This window comes from Cherax quadricarinatus, chromosome 32, assembly GCF_038502225.1.
Source record: "Cherax quadricarinatus isolate ZL_2023a chromosome 32, ASM3850222v1, whole genome shotgun sequence".
In the NCBI taxonomy this organism is placed as follows: Eukaryota; Metazoa; Arthropoda; class Malacostraca; order Decapoda; family Parastacidae; genus Cherax; species Cherax quadricarinatus.
The window spans coordinates 19,779,310-19,805,085 of NC_091323.1; the positions used below are offsets into that span (position 1 = coordinate 19,779,310).

Sequence of the window (25,776 nt, forward strand, 5' to 3'; positions counted from 1 at the left end):
TAGGAAACGTTTCGGTCCTGGGACCTTGATCAAGGTCCCAGGACCGAAACGTTTCCTAATAAATATGTTATAGTGTTTGCTTACGTGTCTTTCTAAACCATATATATATATATATATATATATATATATATATATATATATATATATATATATATATATATATAAATGCTTAACAATCAAAGGGGGAGATGAACGATAGGACTTTTGAGTTGCAATCAACACATCATCAGGAACTTGCAATATTGCAAGAATGAGTAAGAGGTCCCAGCAGTTTCACTCAGATGAACTTTGTTACTAAGAATGAGGTGGGAGGCAAGAGATGTCCAGTGCCCCAGGCACTCCAGTGCCCCAGGCACTCCAGTGCCCCAGGCACTCCAGTGCCCAGTGAGAGAAGATTGAGTATTATAGGAACAGAGGATAATATGTAATATACGGGCATACACATTCTACTGTACAGCTCGGTTACTTGGGACATTAAATACATAACAAGAGGCTGACATTAAGAGCAGCGCCAGGATCACAAACTGAAGCTAAATATAATCAGAAGACGAACCTGCGGTGCAGTGTTACCAGCTGGCACTCACCTCGCGGCGCAGTGTTACCAGCTGGCACTCACTCCCCGCCGCAGTGTTACCATATATCATTCATCCTGCGGCGCAGTTTTACCTGCTGGCACTCACCCCGCGGCGCAGTGTTACCAGCTGGCACTCACCCCGCGGCGCAGTGCTACCAGCTGGCACTCACCCCGCGGCGCAGTGCTACCAGCTGGCACTCACCCCGCGGCGCAGTGTTACCAGCTGGCACTCACCCCGTGGCGCAGTGTTCGGTATAATGTATTTACTGCTAAATATTAAAATCCAATTTAGTATTGTATATACTATCAGTGGTGACTATTATTCACATGTTGGTTGTATAATGAGAGGAAAATGTTAGTATATGGTCCTAAGGTGTACACACTGTGAGGAGTGTATCAGTGTATATACACTGTGAGGAGCGTATCAGTGTATATACATTGTGAGGAGTGTATCAGTGTATATACATTGTGAGGAGTGTATCAGTGTATATACATTGTGAGGAGTGTATCAGTGTATATGGTTTAGAAAGACACGTAAGCAAACACTAGGACATATTTATTAGAAAACGTTTCAGTCCTGGGACCTTAATCACTTCTAACATACAGAGGTAGAAAGACATTATATATATAGGCGGAGAGTGAGGTGTGAGTGACGCATGGTGACCTGAAGAATGCTATGTTGGGATGAGGACGGGTAGATGATGAGATCATGTGACTCCTGTGTTGTTGGGTTGGTGCTGCTTACCCTGCTTAAGTATCATGTATGCTAATATTTTTTAAATTTTGTGGTTTCCAGTGTTACGTTCTATTGTGTCGGTGACGGCGATTAGCGAGGCTTCTAGGCACCTAATCGCCGTCACTTACTGCAGCATCTCAGCGTCTAGTACCGTCCTGTGTCAATTGCTACAACATATCAGCATCTAGCACCGTCCTGTGTCACTTGCTGCAACATCTCAGCGTCTAGCACTGTCCTGTCATTGCTACAACATTTCAGCGTCTAGCACCGTCCTGTGTCACTTGCTGCAGCATCTCAGCGTCTAGCACCGTCCTGTGTCACTTGCTGCAGCATCTCAGCGTCTAGCACCGTCCTGTGTCACTTGCTACAACATCTCAGCGTCTAGCACCGTAATGTGTCACTTGCTACAACATCTCAGCGTCTAGCACCGCCCTGTGTCACTTGCTGCAACATCTCAGCGTCTAGCACCGTCCTGTCACTTGCTGCAGTATATCAGCGTCTAGCACCGTAATGTGTCACTTGCTGCAACATCTCAGCGTCTAGCACCGTCCTGTCACACTTTTTGAATTTCCTCGTTTATATTTTCAAGAGAAAGATATCACAGAGATAAGAAATCACGAAAAGGTTTGGAAGTTCACTATTTTTTACTGTGGTTGTTCTGTATATTGTAATATCATCTGTTTACTGTGATCTTATATATATATATATATATATATATATATATATATATATATATATATATATATATATATATATATATATATATATATATATATATATATATATATATATATATATAATTATTATTATTATCACACTGGCCGATTCCCACCAAGGCAAGGTGGCCCGAAAAAGAAAACTTTCACCATCATTCACTCCATCACTGTCTTGCCAGAAGGGTGCTTTACACTACAGTTTTTAAACTGCAACATTAACACCCCTCCTTCAGAGTGCAGGCACTGTACTTCCCATCTCCAGGACTCAAGTCCGGCCTGCCGGTTTCCCTGAATCCCTTCATAAATGTTACTTTGCTCACACTCCAACAGCACGTCAAGTATTAAAAACCATTTGTCTCCATTCACTATCAAACACGCTCACGCATGCCTGCTGGAAGTCCAAGCCCCTCGCACACAAAACCTCCTTTACCCCCTCCCTCCAACCTTTCCTAGGCCGACCCCTACCCCGCCTTCCTTCCACTACAGACTGATACACTCTTGAAGTCACTCTGCTTCGCTCCATTCTCTCTACATGTCCGAACCACCTCAACAACCCTTCCTCAGCCCTCTGGACAACAGTTTTGGTAATCCCGTACCTCCTCCTAACTTCCAAACTACGAATTCTCTGCATTTTATTCACACCACACATTGCCCTCAGACATGACATCTCCACTGCCTCCAGCCTTCTCCTCGCTGCAACATTCATCACCCATGCTTCACACCCATATAAGAGCGTTGGTAAAACTATACTCTCATACATTCCCCTCTTTGCCTCCAAGGACAAAGTTCTTTGTCTCCACAGACTCCTAAGTGCACCACTCACCCTTTTCCCCTCATCAATTCTGTGATTCACCTCATCTTTCATAGACCCATCCGCTGACACGTCCACTCCCAAATATCTGAATACATTCACCTCCTCCATACTCTCTCCCTCCAATCTGATTTCCAATCTTTCATCACCTAATCTTTTTGTTATCCTCATTGCCTTACTCTTTCCTGTATTCACTTTTAATTTTCTTCTTTTACACACCCTACCAAATTCATCCACCAATCTCTGCAGCTTCTCTTCAGACTCTCCCAAGAGCACAGTGTCATCAGCAAAGAGCAACTGTGACAACTCCCACTTTATGTGTGATTCTTTATCTTTTAACTCAACGCCTCTTGCCAAGACCCTCGCATTTACTTCTCTTACAACCCCATCTATAAATATATTAAACAACCACGGTGACATCACACATCCTTGTCTAAGGCCTACTTTTACTGGGAAATAATTTCCCTCTTTCCTACATACTCTAACTTGAGCCTCACTATCCTCGTAAAAGCTCTTCATTGCTTTCAGTAACCTACCTCCTACACCATACACCTGCAACATCTGCCACATTGCCCCCCTATCCACCCTGCCATACGCCTTTTCCAAATCCATAAATGGCACAAAGACCTCTTTAGCCTTATCTAAATACTGTTCACTTATATGTTTCACTGTAAACACCTGGTCCACACACCCCCTACCTTTCCTAAAGCCTCTTTGTTCATCTGCCATTCTATTCTCCGTCTTACTCTTAATTCTTTCAATAATAACTCTACCATACACTTTACCAGGTATACTCAACAGACTTATCCCCCTATAATTTTTGCACTCTCTTTTGTCCCCTTTGCCTTTATACAAAGGAACTATGCATGCTCTCTGCCAATCCCTAGGTACCTTACCCTCTTCCATACATTTATTAAATAATTGCACCAACCACTCCAAAACTATATCCCCACCTGCTTTTAACATTTCTATCTTTATTCCATCAATCCCGGCTGCCTTACCCTTTTTCATTTTACCTACTGCCTCACGAACTTCCCTCACACTCACAACTGGCTCTTCCTCACTCCTACAAGATGTTATTCCTCCTTGCCCTATACACGAAATCACAGCTTCCCTATCTTCATCAACATTTAACAATTCCTCAAAATATTCCATCTTCCCAATACCTCTAACTCTCCATTTAATAACTCTCCTCTCCTATTTTTAACTGACAAATCCATTTGTTCTCTAGGCTTTCTTAACTTGTTAATTTCACTCCAAAACTTTTTCTTATTTTCAACAAAATTTGTTGATAACATCTCACCCACTCTCTCATTTGCTCTCTTTTTACATTGCTTCACCACTCTCTTAACCTCTCTCTTTTTCTCCATATACTCTTCCCTCCTTGCATCACTTCTACTTTGTAAAAACTTCTCATATGCTAACTTTTTCTCCCTTACTACTCTCTTTACATTATCATTCCACCAATCGCTCCTCTTCCCTCCCGCACCCACTTTCCTGTAACCACAAACTTCTGCTGAGCACTACATTTTTAAACCTACCCCATACCTCTTCGACCCCATTGCCTATGCTCTCAATAGCCCATCTATCCTCCAATAGCTGTTTATATCTTACCCTAACTGCCTCCTCTTTTAGTTTATAAACCTTCACCTCTCTCTTCCTTGATGCTTCTATTCTCCTTGTATCCCATCTACCTTTTATTCTCAGTGTAGCTACAACTAGAAAGTGATCTGATATATCTGTGGCCCCTCTATAAACATGTACATCCTGAAGTCTACACAACAGTCTTTTATCTACCAATACATAATCCAACAAACTACTGTCATTTCGCCCTACATCATATCTTGTATACTTATTTATCCTCTTTTTCTTAAAATATGTATTACCTATAACTAAACCCTTTTCTATACAAAGTTCAATCAAAGGGCTTCCATTATCATTTACACCTGGCACCCCAAACTTACCTACCACACCCTCTCTAAAAGTTTCTCCTACTTTAGCATTCAGGTCTCCTACCACAATTACTCTCTCACTTGGTTCAAAGGCTCCTATACATTCACTTAACATCTCCCAAAATCTCTCTCTCTCCTCTACATTCCTCTCTTCTCCAGGTGCATACACGCTTATTATGACCCACTTTTCGCATCCAACCTTTTCTTTAATCCACATAATTCTTGAATTTACACATTCATATTCTCTTTTCTCCTTCCATAACTGATCCTTCAATATTACTGCTACCCCTTCCTTTGCTCTAACTCTCTCAGATACTCCAGATTTAATCCCATTTATTTCCCCCCACCGAAACTCCCCTACCCCCTTCAGCTTTGTTTCGCTTAGGGCCAGGACATCCAACTTCTTTTCATTCATAACATCAGCAATCATCTGTTTCTTGTCATCCGCACTACATCCACGCACATTCAAGCATCCCAGTTTTATCAAGTTTTTCTTCTTCTCTTTTTTAGTAAATGTCTACAGGAGAAGGGGTTACTAGCCCATTGCTCCCGGCATTTTAGTCGCCTCATACGACACGCATGGCTTACGGAGGAAAGATTCTTTTCCACTTCCCCATGGACAATAGAAGAAATAAAATAGAACAAGAGCTATTTAGAAAAAGGAGAAAAACCTAGATGTATATATATATATGCATGTGCATGTCTGTGAAGTATGACCAAAGTGTAAGTAGGAGTAGCAAGATATCCCTGTTATCTAGCGTGTTTATGAGACAGAAAAAGAAACCAGCAATCCTACCATCATGCAAAACAGTTACAGGTTTCTGTTTCACAGTCATCTGGCAGGACGGTAGTACTTCCCTGGGTGGTTGCTGTCTACCAACCTACTACCATATATATATATTATACAGCAAACCAGGAAATAATCAATGCCGTGCGAAGAATCCTCCCGGAAATCTCTACTACCACTCCGTCCAACAGTACCCTCTTGGGAGCACCGCTGGGTCACCAGGCCATCGACACTGTCCTCAAGAAAAAATTGAATGACCTGATGAGAATGGAGGAGAGAATAAGCGATCTTGATGCCCATGATGCTCTGTATCTCCTCACAAGGTGTCTTACTATGCCAAGACTCACTTACTCCCTGAGGCGTGCACCCTCTTTTGGTAACCCAACACTCGACGAATATGACGAACATCTGAGATCAACCTTTAAGAAGGCCCTGAATTGTCACTAGAGGATCAGCAATGGGATCAGGCAACCCTCCCAGTGCGACTGGGAGGTATAGGGGTGCGCAAAGCAACGCAAGTAGCTTTATCTGCTTTTCAGTCTTCGAGTTTGGCTTCCAGTGCACTAGTCAAGAAGATTGTCCCTGAACGCTTGAGAGACGTGGTAGGAGCTCAAGACCCCAGGTTTACTGAAGCAGCAATGTGGTGGGACACCCTTGCAGACTCCTCCAGTAGACCAGCTCCTCCCAAAGAGCACAAACAGTCCCACTGGGACAAACCGATCATGGAAAAAATCGCCAACACAATGCTCACCAATGCTTCATGAAAGGACAAAGTGCGTCTCCTGGCAGTGAAGGCACCACACTCAGGAGATTTCCTTCTCCCCAATTCCTCCTTGGGCACTCAACTCGACTCACAGGCCATTCGGATTGGTGTTGCTCTTCGCCTAGCCGCCCGCATTCTTACCGAACATAGGTGTATTTGCGGCAGGGCGACAGCTGATCAATTCGGACTTCATGGTCTCGTGTGTCACACAGCAGAAGGGAAGTATGCCAGACATGAGGAGGTCAATGACATAAAGAGAAGCCTCGCCACAGCCCGTTAACCAGCCCAACGGGAACCCCAAGTGCAGAGGTCTGACGGAAGTCAAAAGCGTCCTGATGGAGCCACTATGCTACCCTGGAAGGATGGAAAGCAGATTTCCTGGGACTACACCTGTGCCGCCACATTGGCAGACACCTACTTGCCATACTCCAAAGCTGAAGGGGGTGGAGCTGCCAGCCACAGAGAGACCCAGAAGATCCGCAAGTATGACGATCTTCCCCCTTGCTATAACTTCATCCCAATAGGGTCGGAGACCCTTGGAGCATGGGGCAAGTGTGCTCTAAAGTTCCTCAAAGAGCTGGGTGAAAAGCTCATCATAGAAACCAAGGACCACAGAGCGACCAGCTTCCTCTTTCAGAGATTCAGTGTCGCGATCCAGAGAGGAAATGCCTGCAGCATTCTGGGCACGCGCCCACCGCCGGGGAGCTGGACAAAGTATTCAAGATGTAGCTCTGAGTTTCCTATGTTGTTTTACTTTCTATTGTATTTTTATGAATGTTTTGTCAATGTATTTTGTCTTTAAATAAAATATATATTAAATATAGGGGGTGGTAGGAGAAAATTCTCAAACAGCTTCAGGGAGAACCTTGAAGCAAGTTTATTCTTTTCTCTGAGGATGAGAGAATGAGGGTCCCCAGGACAGTTCTAGAGGCGGTACTTCCCTATATTTGTTTTATACATGCTGTTACGGTTCGAATCTTAATCTTTAGCCAGGTTAGTGCACTCCGTAACAATACACTTCATAGAATGAGAAAATACTTCCCAACTTAGAAATGTAAGGCACAAATAATAGTTACTCAGTCTTTTCTAGTTTCTTTTTAGTTAAAAACTTAAATGCTTCTTAGATATTCATAAATATCTATTAAATATCACTTCGCCAGAAACTTTCATTCACATAAGAAAACGCTTGAATAGAATGTACATCATAGACTCCTTCTGGAGACTGTCAATATGGTCACTACACTTGTTAATGATCAGAGGAATATTACTACTTCCTCAATAATGACATTACTTGAGCGCGAGTATATACATTGAGAATGGACACCTTCACTGAGTAACTCCCTGGCATAAGGAATATATCACTTAAAGTTCTAAACTTGACACAGGTCGTCACATCGTAAACTGAAGGTAACAGTATATAACTGTCCGCAGACTTCACTTCAGAAAAAAACCTCAAGCTGGTTCAGGAGTTTCTACAACACAATTCTTTATCCAAGTGAGAATAAGGTGGAGTACTGGAGGGTAGCTCAGTCAATGTACACTGAGTCGGCAGAAAGAGCGAACTGAATTAACACAGTTAATTCCTACATGACACCAACTCGCCAAAGGGAAGAGGGAATAGTAGACTAAACTACCCTCCAAGGACATACCTTGTTTCAACTCTTAGCCAGCTGTTACCTAACTACCCAGCACATTACTCAAAATACATAAATATATATATATATATATATATATATATATATATATATATATATATATATATATATATATATATATATATATATATATGCAATAAGATCACAGTAAACAGGTGATTTCAGAATATGCAAAAAAACCACTCTGAAAGAATAGAGAAATTCCAAGCGCTTTCGTGACTACTCACATTATCAAGGAACTATGAAAGTAAAGCATCCAAGGAAGCTATATAAGGGGTCTGGCCAACACCTCACTATCAGATCCCACAACTTATATATATATATATATATATATATATATATATATATATATATATATATATATATATATATATATATATATATATATATATATATATATATATATATATATATATGCATATGTGTGTGTGTATGTGTGTATGTGTGTATGTGTGTGTGTATGTGTGTGTGTATGTGTGTGTGCATATGTGTGTATGTGTGTACTTGGGTGTGTATATGTGTATGTGTGTGTGTGTGTGTGTGTGTGTGTGTGTGTGTGTGTGTGTGTGTATGTGTGTGTGTGTGTGTGTGTGTGTGTGTGTGTGTGTGTGTGGGTGCCGATGTGTGTATGTGTATGTGTGTACTTGTGTGTGTATATGTGTATGTGTGTATGTGTGTGTGTGTGTGTGTATGTGTGTGTGTGTGTGTGTGTGTGTGTGTGTGTGTGTGTGTGTACTTGTGTGTGTATATGTGTATGTGTGTATGTGTGTGTGTGTGTGTGTGTGTGTGTGTGTGTGTGTGTGTGTGTGTGTGTGTGTGTGTGTGTGTGTGTGTGTGAGTGTGTGTGCATATGTGTGTATGTGTATGTGTGTACTTGTGTGTGTATATGTGTATGTGTGTATGTGTGTGTGTGTGTGTGTGTGTGTGTGTGTGTGTGTGTGTGTGTGTGTGTGTGTGTGTGTGTGTGTGTGTGTGTGTGTGTGAGTGTGTGTGCATATGTGTGTATGTGTGTGTACTTGTGTGTGTATATGTGTATGTGTGTATGTGTGTGTGTGTGTGTGTGTGTGTGTGTGTGTGTGTGTGTGTGTGTGTGTGTGTGTGTGTGTGTGTGTGTGTGTGCGTGTATGTATGTAGGCTTATAGTAATTCAGGAACTAAGGTATACTGCAGCAGGTATACTGAAGCAGGTATACTACAGCAGGTATACTCTGCTCCGATAACGTATTTCATACTCTCACAGTCATTTCCACTCGTGTATTTATCTGGTACGTTTCTAAAGTCAGTTCACATCACTTGCGAGCACAACACAGCCTGGTGGTGCCACCAATCTACAAGATTTGCTAAACTGTAGCAGTTCTGTCTTCTTTATAAATTTTAATCATCTTCATTCAAAGCATTTATGTCTTCCATTAATACTGTTCAGTTATGTCCGCTCAATAAGTGCCTCTCAAGAGAGTATAAGTTCCTCGTGCAGAAGATCAATTTTGTTGTCTTTTCCTGAATGTTCCAGCATAATTATGATAATTGTGTAAGATGGGGAGCAGTTCTGCGCAACATAATCTAAATGACACCTTAACGAGGGCAATAAAACCTTAAAAATTCAGTTATGCGTTTTGCTGTAAAGTCATGCAATGTCGTAGTTTTATTGCAAGCATTTGTGCAATGACTCCACGATTAGTTTCTTCTGAACTGAATCTGTCACTTTCCCGACCACAAATTAACTTTGCCAAATGATTCAGAAGCTTCCTGGTGTCCTCGGTGTTTATCGGTCGCCTTATTTTAATCATCAAAGAGCTTATCCCGATTTTTATTCCCTTGCAAATTAAAAAAAATCTGAAGGTTCATTATTTTTGATGATACACAAGTTTGAAGTTTGCGTACACAGACTTAGAAAAGCCCAGGGCCCAGTACAGACCCATGTAGAATGCCACCTATAACTGCTTCCCATTTCTAATTACCCCATTGCTGTGTTCGGCAACTTTTTGTGTATATATCTTTTGCGAAGCTCTCTCACATACCTGTCTTAAGTTCAGACAAACAACTTCTTATTCTTTACAACTGTCCGTCTTTTTTAATACCCAAGAGAAAAATACGTTAGGGACATATAATACCGACGAGTTAATGAGACACATGCAACACCTGCCTACTTGGGAATATGAAAAAGCCACTGGTTGGCGGAACATCTCATCAATAAAGATATCCAGGTGTTGCACATGTGTCTTATTCATCAGCTTAGGTAAAAACGTAGCTAATTTGTTGGGTAGGAACATCGCTATATGAAACCAGTCTGAAACTCGTTGATCAAATTATGTTCATAAGGCGACTTCGAATATCATCTGATAACATTAATTTTAATAATACACAAATAACCCGCACATAGAAGAGAGGAGCTTACGACGACGCTTCGGTCCGACTTGGACCATTTGCAAAGTCACAAAGTCGTTTGTGTGACTTTGTAAATGGTCCAAGTCAGACCGAAACGTCGTCGTAAGCTCCTCTCTTCGATGTGCGGGTTATTTGTGTATTGTTGCAGTCATGGTATTGTGCCTTTTTCGTTAATTTTAATAAGTTTCTCACTTGGAAGGTCGTGTTGATAAGGACGGGTGACTCCATAGCACCGGCACGTTATCAAGGACGGGTAACTCCATAGCACCGGCACGTTATCAAGGACGGGTAACTCCATAGCACCGGCACGTTATCAAGGACGGGTAACTCCATAGCACCGGCACGTTATCAAGGACGGGTGACTCCATAGCACCGGCACGTTATCAAGGACAGGTAATTCCATAGCACCGGCACGTTATCAAGGACGGGTAACTCCATAGCACCGGCACGTTATCAAGGACAGGTAACTCCATAGCACCGGCACGTTATCAAGGACGGGTAACTCCATAGCACCGGCACGTTATCAAGGACGGGTGACTCCATAGCACCGGCACGTTATCAAGGACGGGTGACTCCATAGCACCGGCACGTTATCAAGGACAGGTGACTTCATAGCACCGGCACGTTATCAAGGACGGGTAACTCCATAGCACCGGCACGTTATCAAGGACGGGTGACTCCATAGCACCGGCACGTTATCAAGGACGGGTGACTCCATAGCACCGGCACGTTATCAAGGACGGGTGACTCCATAGCACCGGCACGTTATCAAGGACGGGTGACTCCATAGCACCGGCACGTTATCAAGGACGGGTGACTCCATAGCACCGGCACGTTATCAAGGACGGGTGACTCCATAGCACCGGCACGTTATCAAGGACGGGTGACTCCATAGCACCGGCACGTTATCAAGGACGGGTGACTCCATAGCACCGGCACGTTATCAAGGACGGGTGACTCCATAGCACCGGCACGTTATCAAGGACGGGTGACTCCATAGCACCGGCACGTTATCAAGGACGGGTGACTCCATAGCACCGGCACGTTATCAAGGACGGGTGACTCCATAGCACCGGCACGTTATCAAGGACGGGTGACTCCATAGCACCGGCACGTTATCAAGGACGGGTGACTCAATAGCACCGGCACGTTATCAAGGACGGGTGACTCCATAGCACCGGCACGTTATCAAGGACGGGTGACTCCATAGCACCGGCACGTTATCAAGGACGGGTGACTCCATAGCACCGGCACGTTATCAAGGACAGGTGACTCCATAGCACCGGCACGTTATCAAGGACGGGTGACTCCATAGCACCGGCACGTTATCAAGGACGGGTGACTCCATAGCACCGGCACGTTATCAAGGACGGGTGACTCCATAGCACCGGCACGTTATCAAGGACGGGTGACTCCATAGCACAGGCACGTTATCAAGGATGGGTGACTCCATAGCACCGGCACGTTATCAAGGACAGGTGACTCCATAGCACCGGTACGTTATCAAGGACAGGTAACTCCATAGCACCGGCACGTTATCAAGGATAGGTAACTCCATAGCACCGACACGTTATCAAGGACAGGTAACTCCATAGCACCGGCACGTTATCAAGGACGGGTGACTCCATAGCACCGGCACGTTATCAAGGACAGGTGACTCAATAGCACCGGCACGTTATCAAGGACGGGTGACTCCATAGCACCGGCACGTTATCAAGGACGGGTGACTCCATAGCACCGGCACGTTATTAAGGACAGGTGACTCCATAGCACCGGCACGTTATCAAGGACGGGTGACTCCATAGCACCGGCACGTTATCAAGGACGGGTGACTCCATAGCACCGGCACGTTATCAAGGACGGGTGACTCCATAGCACCGGCACGTTATCAAGGACGGGTGACTCCATAGCACCGGCACGTTATCAAGGACGGGTGACTCCATAGCACCGGCACGTTATCAAGGACGGGTGACTCCATAGCACCGGCACGTTATCAAGGACGGGTGACTCCATAGCACCGGCACGTTATCAAGGACGGGTGACTCCATAGCACCGGCACGTTATCAAGGACGGGTGACTCCATAGCACCGGCACGTTATCAAGGACGGGTGACTCCATAGCACCGGCACGTTATCAAGGACGGGTGACTCCATAGCACCGGCACGTTATCAAGGACAGGTAACTCCATAGCACCGGCACGTTATCAAGGACGGGTGACTCCATAGCACCGGCACGTTATCAAGGACAGGTAACTCCATAGCACCGGCACGTTATCAAGGACGGGTGACTCCATAGCACCGGCACGTTATCAAGGACAGGTAACTCCATAGCACCGGCACGTTATCAAGGACGGGTGACTCAATAGCACCGGCACGTTATCAAGGACGGGTGACTCCATAGCACCGGCACGTTATCAAGGACGGGTGACTCCATAGCACCGGCACGTTATCAAGGACGGGTGACTCCATAGCACCGGCACGTTATCAAGGACAGGTAACTCCATAGCACCGGCACGTTATCAAGGACAGGTAACTCCATAGCACCGGCACGTTATCAAGGACGGGTGACTCCATAGCACCGGCAAATAATCAAGGACAGGTGACTCCATAGCACCGGCACGTTATCAAGGACGGGTGACTCAATAGCACCGGCACGTTATCAAGGACGGGTGACTCCATAGCACCGGCACGTTATCAAGGACGGGTGACTCCATAGCACCGGCACGTTATCAAGGACGGGTGACTCCATAGCACAGGCACGTTATCAAGGATGGGTGACTCCATAGCACCGGCACGTTATCAAGGACAGGTGACTCCATAGCACCGGTACGTTATCAAGGACAGGTAACTCCATAGCACCGGCACGTTATCAAGGATAGGTAACTCCATAGCACCGACACGTTATCAAGGACAGGTAACTCCATAGCACCGGCACGTTATCAAGGACGGGTGACTCCATAGCACCGGCACGTTATCAAGGACAGGTGACTCAATAGCACCGGCACGTTATCAAGGACGGGTGACTCCATAGCACCGGCACGTTATCAAGGACGGGTGACTCCATAGCACCGGCACGTTATTAAGGACAGGTGACTCCATAGCACCGGCACGTTATCAAGGACGGGTGACTCCATAGCACCGGCACGTTATCAAGGACGGGTGACTCCATAGCACCGGCACGTTATCAAGGACAAGTGACTCCATAGCACCGGCACCTTATCAAGGACGGGTAACTCCATAGCACCGGCACGTTATCAAGGACAGGTGACTCCACAGCACCGGCACGTTATCAAGGACAGGTAACTCCATAGCACCGGCACGTTATCAAGGACACGTGACTCCATAGCACCAGCACGTTTTCAAGGACAGGTAACTCCATAGCAACGGCACGTTATCGAGGACAGATGACTCCATAGCACCAGCACGTTTTCAAGGACAGGTAACTCCATAGCACCGGTACGTTATCAAGGACAGGTGACTCCATAGCACCGGCACGTTATCAAGGATAGGTGACTCCATATCACCGACAAGTTATCAAGGACAGGTAACTCCATAGCACCGGCACATTATCGAGGACAGGTGACTCCATAGCACCGGTACGTTATCAAGGACAGGTGACTCCATAGCACCGGCACGTTATCAAGGACAGGTAACTCCATAGCATTGGCACGTTATCAAGGACAGGTAACTCCATAGCACCGGCACGTTATCAAGGACAGGTGACTCCATAGCACCGGCACGTTATCAAGGACGGGTAACGCCATAGCACCGGCACGTTATCAAGGACAGGTGACTCCATAGCACCGGCACGTTATCAAGGGCAGGTGACTACATAGCACCGGCACGTTATCAAGGACAGGTGATTCCCTAGCACGGGCACGTTATCAAGTACAGGTAACTCCATAGCACCGGCACGCTATCAAGGACAGGTAACTCCATAGCACCGGCACATTATCAAGGACAGGTGACTCCATAGCACCGGCACGTTATCAAGGACAGGTGACTCCATAACACCGGCACGTTATCAAGGACAGGTGACTCCATAGCACCGGGACGTTATCAAGGACAGGTGACTCTATAGCACCGGTACGTTATCAAGGACAGGTAACTCCATAGCACCGGCACGTTGTCAAGGACAGTCAACTCCATAGCACCGGCACGTTATCAAGGACAGGTGACTCCATAGCACCGGCACGTTATCAAGGACAGGTGACTCCATAGCACCGGCACGTTATCAAGGACAGGTGACTCCATAGCACCGGCACGTTATCAAGGACAGGTGACTCCATAGCACCGGCACGTTATCAAGGACAGGTGACTCCATAGCACCGGCACGTTATCAAGGACAGGTGACTCCATAGCACCGGGACGTTAACAAGGACAGGTGACTCTATAGCACCGGTACGTTATCAAGGACAGGTGACTCCATAGCACCGGCACGTTATCAAGGACAGGTGACTCCATAGCACCGGCACGTTATCAAGGACAGGTGACTCCATAGCACTGGCACGTTATAAAGGACATTTGACTCCATAGCACCGGCACGTTATCAAGGACATGTGACTCCATAGCACCGGCACGTTATCAAGGACAGGTGACTCCATAGCACCGGCACGTTATCAAGGACAGTTGACTCCATAGCACCGGCACGTTATCAAGGACAGGTGACTCCATAGCACCGGCACGTTATCAAGGACAGGTGACTCCATAGCACCGGCACGTTATCAAGGACAGTTTACTCCATAGCACCGGCACGTTATCAAGGACAGGTGACTCCATAGCACCGGCACGTTATCAAGGACAGGTGACTCCATAGCACCGGCACGTTATCAAGGACAGGTGACTCCATAGCACCGGCACGTTATCAAGGACAGGTGACTCCATAGCACTGGCACGTTATAAAGGACAGGTGACTCCATAGCACCGGCACGTTATCAAGGACATGTGACTCCATAGCACCGGCACGTTATCAAGGACAGGTGACTCCATAGCACCGGCACGTTATCAAGGACAGGTGACTCCATAGCACCGGCACGTTATCAAGGACAGGTGACTCCATAGCACCGGCACGTTATCAAGGACAGGTGACTCCATAGCACCGGCACGTTATCAAGGACAGGTGACTCCATAGCACCGGAACGTTATCAAGGACAGGTGACTCTATAGCACCGGTACCTTATCAAGGACAGGTGACTACATAGCACCGGCACGTTATCAAGGACAGGTGACTCCATAGCACCGGCACGTTATCAAGGACAGGTGACTCCATAGCACCGGCACGTTATCAAGGACAGGTGACTCCATAGCACCGGAACGTTATCAAGGACAGGTGACTATAGCACCGGTACCTTATCAAGGACAGGTGACTACATAGCACCGGCACGTTATCAAGGACAGGTGACTCCATAGCACCGGCACGTTATCAAGGACAGGTGACTCCATAGCACCGGCACGTTATCAAGGACAGGTGACTCCATAGCACTGGCACGTTATAAAGGACAGGTGACTCCATAGCACCGGCACGTTATCAAGGACATGTGACTCCATAGCACCGGCACGTTATCAAGGACAGGTGACTCCATAGCACCGGCACGTTATCAAGGACAGGTGACTCCATAGCACTGGCACGTTATAAAGGACAGGTAACTCCATAGCACCGGCACGTTATCAAGGACAGGTGACTCCACAGCACCGGCACGTTATCAAGGACATGTGACTCCATGGCACCGGCACGTTATCAAGGACAGGTGACTCCATAGCACCGGCACGTTATCAAGGACAGGTGACTCCATAGCACTGGCACGTTATAAAGGACAGGTGACTCCATAACACCGGCACGTTATCAAGGACAGGTAACTCCATAGCACCGGCACGTTATCAAGGACAGGTGACTCCATAGCACCGGCACGTTATCAAGGACAGGTGACTCCATAGCACCGGCACGTTATCAAGGACAGGTGACTCCACAGCACCGGCACGTTATCAAGGACAGGTGACTCCACAGCACCGGCACGTTATTAAGGACAGGTGACTCCACAGCACCGGCACGTTATCAAGGACAGGTGACTCCACAGCACCGGCACGTTATCAAGGACAGGTGACTCCACAGCACCGGCACGTTATCAAGGACAGGTGACTCCACAGCACCGGCACGTTATCAAGGACAGGTGACTCCACAGCACCGGCACGTTATCAAGGACAGGTGACTCCACAGCACCGGCACATTATCAAGGACAGGTGACTCCACAGCACCGGCACGTTATGAAGGACAGGTGACTCCACAGCACAGGCACGTTATCAAGGACAGGTGACTCCACAGCACCGGCACGTTATCAAGGACAGGTGACTCCATAGCACCGGCACGTTATCAAGGACAGGTAACTCCATAGCACCGGCACGTTATCAAGGACAGGTAACTCCATAGCACCGGCACGTTATCAAGGACAGGTAACTCCATAGCACCGGCACGTTATCAAGGACAGGTAACTCCATAGCACCGGCACGTTATCAAGGACAGGTGACTCCATAGCACCGGCACGTTATCAAGGACAGGTGACTCCATAGCACCGGCACGTTATCCGTTCTCAATTATTTATGAAAGATGCTGGCGAATGACATGCTGAATTACATTCTTTAAAAAACCATTAATAACAGTTTGTGTGTAAACTAAGAGTTGTTTTTGTGTGTCTACTTGTTTGATAGTCACGTTGCTTCGTATATTAATGGTTTACAAAATCGACAGCTAGATGAACAGGCTACATCAGCAGTGTCAAAACTATTAGACTGAATAGCACCTTTCAAGGCTGAGGGACTGATCTCCTCCAACTAATTCTTGGTGTCTTCTACCGTCTACGGTATTATTCGCTGTACTGGACCGATAAAACCTCTCGGTGGTGAACGTCTCCACCATAAAGACACCAAAGTGTTGCAGATGTATCGACTGCGATTCCGTGCAATCTTTATAATGAAGTTCTCTGTAATTATTAATTTATGGAATTCATATGAAACTTATATGAAAAAGAAGAGGAAATAATAGATGACAAATTTTATTTCTACAAAGTTTGGACTTCAGTTGATTCAGGAAAAGGAAAGTTGACATTAATGACACACTTCATAGTGAACCCCTGGTAAGCAGAACATTTTGTTCTAAATGGAACACTTTTCCTGATTTTGTGAACATGTCCCGTGTTAAAGTTAAGTAATCACTGTAGTGCAAGTTACTACAGTTCGGTCCACCATCAGCATCACTGACGGATTCATGAGGGACTGACACCCGGAATCAAAAGGGACTTCCCGGAGGTACCTGACAGGGTTTTACTTGACAATACATAGGTGCGAAATAAAATTTCACGGTATAAAGAGAGCATCAAATTTGTAGTTCTAGACTGGGAAGATTTTGACACTCATGGCAGGAGTAGGCGGAGCCACAGTGGAACCATCTATGTAGGTCTTCCAGAGGTTGAACAAGTGTACACTTGTCCAACCCTTGGACGAAGATCTACTTACACTAGTGGATGGTTCCACTGTGACTCTGCCTACGCCTGCTTCAACTTACTTGACTACAGTATTTAAACCATTGACACTCATGGCATCGTTAACTCATCGGTGGTCTCAGATTGATCGTGTACGCAGGTGTCTTGTGATGAAGGAACACTGGTAAGTCTTATGACCTGGCAAGGAACTATTTCAGTGTGCAGATTTGGAAACAATATTTTCAGTCAGAATAAGTTTATATGTAATGATATATATGTAAAATTGTGGTATAAGCTTTGAGGTAACAAATGTCCTCGTTCACATCTACAGAAATATTTATACATATGTATGTATAAAGTTAAGTTGCTATCCACTGACATTTACATATAAAAAAAATACATGTAATGTATACAGAAAAAAAATGTGACACGAATTTCATCCGTGAGGTTAATAAAATATGTTGCAAGCAATGAATAACATCTAAGCAAACCACAGAACGGGAAGGGCCTGAACCCATGGAGAGAGTCGTAAAACTCAAGGCCAGTGAGTAAACCACTCCAGGCCAGTGGCTTACGCACTGGCCTGGAATTTTACGACTCACTCGCCATGAGTTCACACCCCACCCGTTCCGTGGTTTGTTTGCAATCGTGTTGTTATGAATTCAAGAGTCATGACATCTGTCTTGAATAAAAGTCCAAAATTCTGCAGGAAAATTCACATCTAATGAAGAACCATTAATAACTAATTGACACAGGTGCTGACACCCTGACTACACAATACTGTCTGCCAGTAAAGAGCACAGCACATCCCTCCTTCTCACATCTTTGGATCAAAAGCCCTTCAACGGCATCAAGGCTGTCCCTCGAAGGGTGAGGTAAGGATGTACCTTGCATCAAGACTTGCACCACCACAACAATAGCTCAGGTGACCACAACAACTTAGTTAATTCACCTGGAAGCCTCTTACGATTCCTTAATCCTCGCTGACCATGTGATAGTATTTTGTAATTCATATCTACTTATTGTATTTACTATTACTTTTTTTTAGCAAAATCGGATACATGAGCAGTGTTGTGTTGCTATATATGATAATTACACGGTAGTAACAAAAACTAGGTACGTTTCCCTGTCATATTCCATCACGGGGGATGGGGCTCATACAAGGTGTTGAAATCTGTAAGCCTGAGCTGGGAGACTTCATCAAGCATTCCAGCAAGGATTCAACAACAATGGAAGCTTCAACGGCTTCCTTCCAGGATAGCTGGAGGTGATATCACTTGGGAATTACCATCTCTCAGGATATCACGAGTACCGAAGGTGGGCGGTGCAATGTGCGACCAGCGTAAGTCACCTTGTATGTGACATTAACCAAACATAACTAGCAAGTGTGGATCATTGCTTGCAAGGATAAGTGCACCATCTTGGTATGTGGGTAACCAGCTAAGTGTGATGTATTGAACTTAAGAAACCACTGACTGGCGAAACGTTTCCTGAGTTAAAGTTCCCAAATGGAAAAACAAAGGCACAATACCGTGACTGGAACAAAACATAAATAACCCGCACATAGGAGAGAGGAGCTTGTGACGACGTTTCGGTCCGAGTTGAACCATTTACAAAGTCACGCTAACTTTGTAAGAACAGTTCAGACCGTCAGAACCTCTCCTGCTTCTAGATGTCTAACACCACACTGGATGTGGCTTTCTGTATGTATGTGCTGTGCTGTGGCCGCCAGAGTATTTTTATGAACCTGTGCAATGAGATCGCTTCAGTGCATGACACGAGCTATTAGACACATAATCTCTCTCTCTCTCTCTCTCTCTCTCTCTCTCTCTCTCTCTCTCTCTCTCTCTCCCTCTCTCAGTTGAGAGGGAGAGAGAGAGAGAGAGAAAAAGAGAAAGAGAAAGAGAGGAGGGTGACGGTGCAGGCGTCATGTTCAAATAGGTGAAACTCAATGCAAGTGTCATGTCGAGGTGATGGTGACATGACATCTGTAACTGTGTCATGACACCTGTGAACTGTAACATGACACCTTAAACGGTGACATGGCACCTGTAACAGTGAAATGACACATGCAACACCTGAGAGTGATATAAAAACACGTCATGTTTATCAACAGGACGATAAAAGAGGATCTTGGTCCAAGGAACCTCCATTCGCTTCCTTGGATCAAACCTATCATTAATCAGGCGTTCATGATTTCAAGATTTAGCACTACACATGTGACCTGCACACCTGTCACAAGGTTATTTTCGAGAGTTATCAAGACTTCTCACCTGTATGTGGATCATTAAGCCCGAAATTAACCTGTACGCTAACATCAGTTTACTTTTGTAAATAAAAACTGACGTAAAGACTCGGTGCGTATCTATCTATCTATCTGCCTGGGCCAGTAGGCCGCCTGCAGTGTTCCTCCATTCTTATATATATATGTAATATATATATATATATATACTATATATACACCTTTTAGTGTATATACACACTTCTCAGTCTATATACACACTTCTCAGTCTATATACACACTTCTCAGTCTACATATACACGCTCCTTAGCATGTACACACACCTCTCAGTGTATATAAACATCACGCAGTATACATACACACCTTTAACTGTACAAACTTATACCTCTAAATTAACTGACTCTCGTCAATACCACGACTGAAAATAAAATTTACGTAAGTTTGTACCTCTCATATCTTCGTTAGGTTAGGTAAGGTTTGTCAGGAAACAGGACAAGTGTTTCCTGATGCGAGTCTTAGTCATATGATGACCCGCCGCTGCAGGTTTTGGTCATGTCAAGTAAAGGACACAGGTGCAACTAAAGTGGCATTTTTATTGTGGTAACGTTTCGCTCTCCAGGAACTTTTATATCTGTTTACTCATGTGCAAGTTAATTGTTCTACCATGTTGTATTACTACTACAACTTATATTACTACTACTACTACTACCACTAGTATTGCACCTCACTCTGAGCCTATATATATCCTGTGTCCATGTACTGTTTGTAACGGTTTAACAAAGCTTTTGGAGAGCGAAACGTTGCCACAATAAAAATGTCACATTAGCTGCACTTGTGTCCTTTTAATCTACATATAAACGGTAATTCTACCAACATTATTACAGTTTCTGGTCATGTGACGGAGGTCTTCTCACATCTGCCTCACCTGGCGCCAGACACTCCTTGACCGTCTTTCCAATGTCGTAGCTTCGTAGGATTATATATCGAAAACTTCGGCCCTCGACAAAGTAGCTTCTCGAGAACGAAGATCTTTAGAGTACTTCGATGTCTCGAATTGACTGTCTGTTACTACGACTATCAGGTACCTCGACTATCTATTACTACGACTATTGAGCACCTCGTCTATCTATGTCAGCGACTATCAAAAACCTCGAATACCTATTACTGCAACTACTGTGCAGGTCAAATACCTATTACTGCGACTATCGATCACTTCGACTATCAAATACTTCAGGTGTTGAGCACTTCAACTTCTGAAGTGTTGAAGCTCTGTGGTTATCAACCTTTCGACTATTAAGCAATTCGTCTGTCAAGTAATTCTACTATTGAACACTTCGATTAACAAGCATTTCAGCCTCGCGGGCACTTAGTCTTGTCAAGCACCTCCACCTATAGAACACTTCCACCTATCAAGCACTTGAACCTATCAAGCACTTCGACCTATCATGAACCCCCATTTATCTAGCTTTTCGACCTATCAAGCTGTTCCTTTTATCGAACACTTTAAACTCTCCAGCACTTCCATCTATCGAATACTCCAAACTCTCCAGCACTTCCATCTATCGAACACCTCAAACTCTCCAGCGCTTCCATCTATCGAACACCTCAAACTCTCCAGTGCTTCCATCTATCGAACATGTCAAACTCTCCAGCACTTTCGTCTATCGAACACTACAAACTCTCCAGTGATTCCATCTACTGAAAACCTTGAACTCTCCAGCACTTCCATCTATCGAATACTTCAAACTCTGCAGCTGCTTCCATCTATCGAAGACTTGGATCTTCAGACAACTTTGCAGACTAGACTTCATGCTGTTTTTTTTTTCGTGGTCCAAGTCGTCACTACAATCGTATCAATCTTCCCAGCTGTTGAAATCTTACACATAAATCTTGTTGTATGTACGCGGGCTGTATAAAGCTCGTTAAAACTCTGGACTGGATTCGTGCCTCCACATGCCTCTTAAAACACAATACATTCAGCAACACTTAACGGTTTTCGACAGGCGGTAATAAAAAGGGAATTTGATGTCTGAAAAGAAAAAAGATCTGTACGTGCCTTTTTTTCCCTCAGTTCGTGCGATGTTTCGGAATCGTGTATTGGTGCGAGTTCGTGTGTTACTTCGTGTTCGTTTGTTGCTTCGGGTTCGTGTATTGCTTTGGACTTGCGTATTTTTCTTGTGGATATGCGAAGAATTTGCATTCTCGAAGGTTTAATTTATTTGTTACACTGAGGACGATAAACGCTGTAGTTGAATATTAGTTAAGGATTTTAATGAATAAACATTTTCCATAGCTTCAAAACCTTAAAATCGACCCACTCTTTATTAAGAAAAGTTTCCGTTTGGCACATAAAAGGTGACCGCACTGTATTGCCAGTAATACAGTGTGTACAATAGTGCAAGTGATAACCAATAGAGGGTCTATAGGAAGGGGTAAAGCTGACACTAAGAAGGAAGGGGATACTAAACTAAGAGGTAAGCCTGGGGAAAGAGGCTATGATGCAGGAGAGGCTTGGTCAGGTACACCTGCCCGAGTCCTAACACTCACCTGAAGACGCTCGGTGTTTCCACGTCCTCTTCTTCCTCCTTGGGAGAAGTCGCGTAGCTGACGTTGTTGTTACTGACGACATGATTATTGTTATTGTTGTTGTTGTGAAGGGCAAGATTTGTGTTGGAGAGTGAGGTAGAGGTCGTTGATGACGATGGTGGCCCCCACAGAGGTCGAGCAGGACCCTCTCCCGTGGAGACAATAGGAGGCGCTGAAAGAGGCGGGGCCACCGAGCCATTAAGGAGCCCTGGTGAGCGATCTCCCTCAGGAATCAGCAGTTGGGGCAAGGGGGGGTTCCTTCCTGGGTAAGGAAAAGAAGAAGACGAAGGGGCATCTAGGGGACATGAATCTCGGCGAGCAAGACGCTCAGCAGCCATGTTGGAGCCATGCACACTCTGCTGCTGCTGTTGTTGTTGCTGTTGCTGGTAGCCGGGGCTAGTAGGGCTGCTGCACTGCACGTCCCTGGAGCTGAGGCCCTTCAGCGTCTGCCACACTGGCAGCACGGGGCCCGCAGCCTCGCCACCGCTCACCTTCATCCCGCCGTCACCGCTGCATTCACGCGGTCGTCCACACGCCCGCCCCTCGCACACACGCCCTTCACACACGTTGCTGGGCTCAGGAGCTGCCTGCGGGAGGCTCAGTAATGGCAGTGACGTCACCACAGGCGGTGAGTCTCTGCTAGTGTCTCCAGCGGACGTCAGCCTGACGCGGGACGTCTCTCCTAAGACCTTTCCCAAGTTGGAAAGATTATCCGTGCTGACCAACACCTGGCTGGCCTCGCCCTCGATCTCGCCGTCCCTCGGCGTCGACTCTTGTTCCCGTCGCGGCAGAAGATCTTCGATACTTAGCGCAGTCGAACTCAAGATAACTAGATTCCCCGACAATGTTTTTACAATTCGACGTTAAGCATGTGAGTCATGTGAGAGTCTCTGACATGAATGTAACGGCTGTCACGGCAGTCAGTCACAGCACATCCACGACACTTACCCGCTAGACGAGCGTATCTCAGCGATTGCGTGTGTCTCACCCATAATACGGGTACAAAACTCGCTGTATTATAAGGGCACAAAATTCAGGCTAGAGTACACGTGCACAAAACTCAAGTTACAGCACACTGTCCAACACTTATTAGAGCACGAGAGTGATTCACTCGTTAGAGTGTATGGGCGCAACTCTCGTTGAAAAATACAGCACAAAACTCAGGTTACAGTTCAAGGTTGCAGTACTCGTTACAGTACTCGGTCGTAATACTCGGTACACTTCACTGTCAACACACTCCTTACAGTGTACTGGCACAACACTCGCTGCAATATACGGGCGCAACACGGGTGTACGGAGTGGCGCGCGGCCGTGTGAGCAAGTCCCAGGAACGAAGCACACTGCCGTCCATGTCCGGACACTGCCTCCCGCGCCACGTACACACACACACACACATGCCCGCAAACGCACACACACACACAACCGACCACACACGTCCCCCCCCCACACATACATACACACACACTGCAGAGGTTTGCAAGGAGAGAAGCCCCAGAGCTAAGAAGTATGGGCTACGAGGAGAGCCATTAAAAGGCAGAAGTACCAGGATAACATGATAACGACGTACAAAATACTGAGAGGAATTAACAGAGTTGACAAGTATCTAATTCTCATAATTTTTTATTATTCGTTCTTAAGTCTCATTTTCTGTTGCCTAATTTCTTGTCCTTTTGTCTGTTTAATTTTTTTTCCCTTTCCACTGAATTTCTCTATGAATAAGATCCGTAATAATGAGTAGGTTTTCTAATTTATTTCCTGTTTGCTTTTGTTGCTGGTTTCTCTATGATTCATATTGTTGTACTGTTGTTTTTCTCATAATCAAAATATTTTTTGGCCTCTTTTTGTTCACGAAGTGTTCGAGACGTAAAACACTCAATTATAGTCAGATATTTCAAGTGAGAATCATGACAGAAGTTAGGTTAAAGTGGATTTTTTTGATCAATGTCTGCTCATGTATTATTATTATTATTATTATTATTATTATTATTATTATTATTATTATTATTATTATTATCATTACTATTATTATTACATTTCAGGTAATTTAGGTGTCTGAGCTTATACATACAGTGAAGATTCTCTGGATATTCTCCAGATGTGCAATTTCACCCACCTTAAAGTGGGCTGTTAGTGTACAGGAATGTTCCAGCCTCGAGAGAACAAGTGACTTAAAGAGGACCATCAATGGCTTGCCATCTCTTGTTCTGAAGGTTCGCATTTTCTATCCTCTCATTTCCTTGCAGCTGTGATAATGACAATATTATGATCCTTCAAGGTGAGATCCTCTGACATTATCACTCCTAAATCCTTCGCGTAATTTTGTAAGTTAGAATTGCTTCTATTCTTTTCACTTTTCATTTTCTTAAAATTTTCCGTAAAAAAGTTACTGAAATTTGACTTCGCTGAAAATCATGTTGTTTATGTGGCCCACTGGAAGACTTAGTTGATGTGTCTCTCATCAACGACACTCTCATGCAAATACTAGTATCGTCTGCAAAGGATGATACAGTGTTATGAATTATGTCCCCATCTATGTCAGATATGAGGATGATGGGGCAAAGGTACGAATAGTGAACCTTGAGGAACAACGCTGCTGACAGTAGCAGCCTCTGACTGACTATGCTTACTGCTACTACTGTAGCAATGTGTCAGTCAAGCTGTGATTGGCACCTAAGAATAGTGTGTCAGTCAAGCTGTGGTTGGCACCTAGGAATAATGTGTCAGTCAAGCTGTGGTTGGCACCTAGGAATAATGTGTCAGTCAAGCTGCGGTTGGCACCTAGGAATAATGTGTCAGTCAAGCTGTGGTTGGCACCTAGGAATAATGTGTCAGTCAAGCTGTGGTTGGCACCCAGTACTGTATCAGTCAATCTATGGATGACATCCAGGAATGGGTCAGTCAAGCTGTGTTTGGCACTCTGAAGTAAATCAGTCAAGCAGTGGTTGGCACCCAGGAGGCTGACTGTGGCACCAGCTGTGGTGTCAGCAGGTGAGGGCAGTAATTAGCGGCCAGAGATGAAAGTGCAAAATTAGTTACCTGAGGGAGGGCCTCACTATAGTATGCCACAGAATTTGTATAGTTTGGGACGGAATTAACAGT

The 25,776-nt window shown here is 45.1% G+C and overlaps 1 protein-coding gene across 2 annotated transcripts in view; it reads right to left on the minus strand.

Annotated features, from left to right (window-relative positions):
• The window catches only part of LOC128690315 (ATP-sensitive inward rectifier potassium channel 12), a 569,607-nt gene extending 545,476 nt beyond the window's left edge, over positions 1–24,131 (minus strand). The window contains exon 1 of one of the 2 annotated variants that reach the window (XM_053778974.2): positions 22,639–24,131. In XM_053778974.2, coding sequence (XP_053634949.1) covers positions 22,639–23,174 — 536 coding nt within the window. In that variant the 5' untranslated portion in view covers positions 23,175–24,131. The remainder of the gene's footprint in view (positions 1–22,638) is intronic. The other variant, XM_053778975.2, reaches the window with a different exon arrangement.
• Between the last annotated feature and the right edge of the window lie 1,645 nt (positions 24,132–25,776).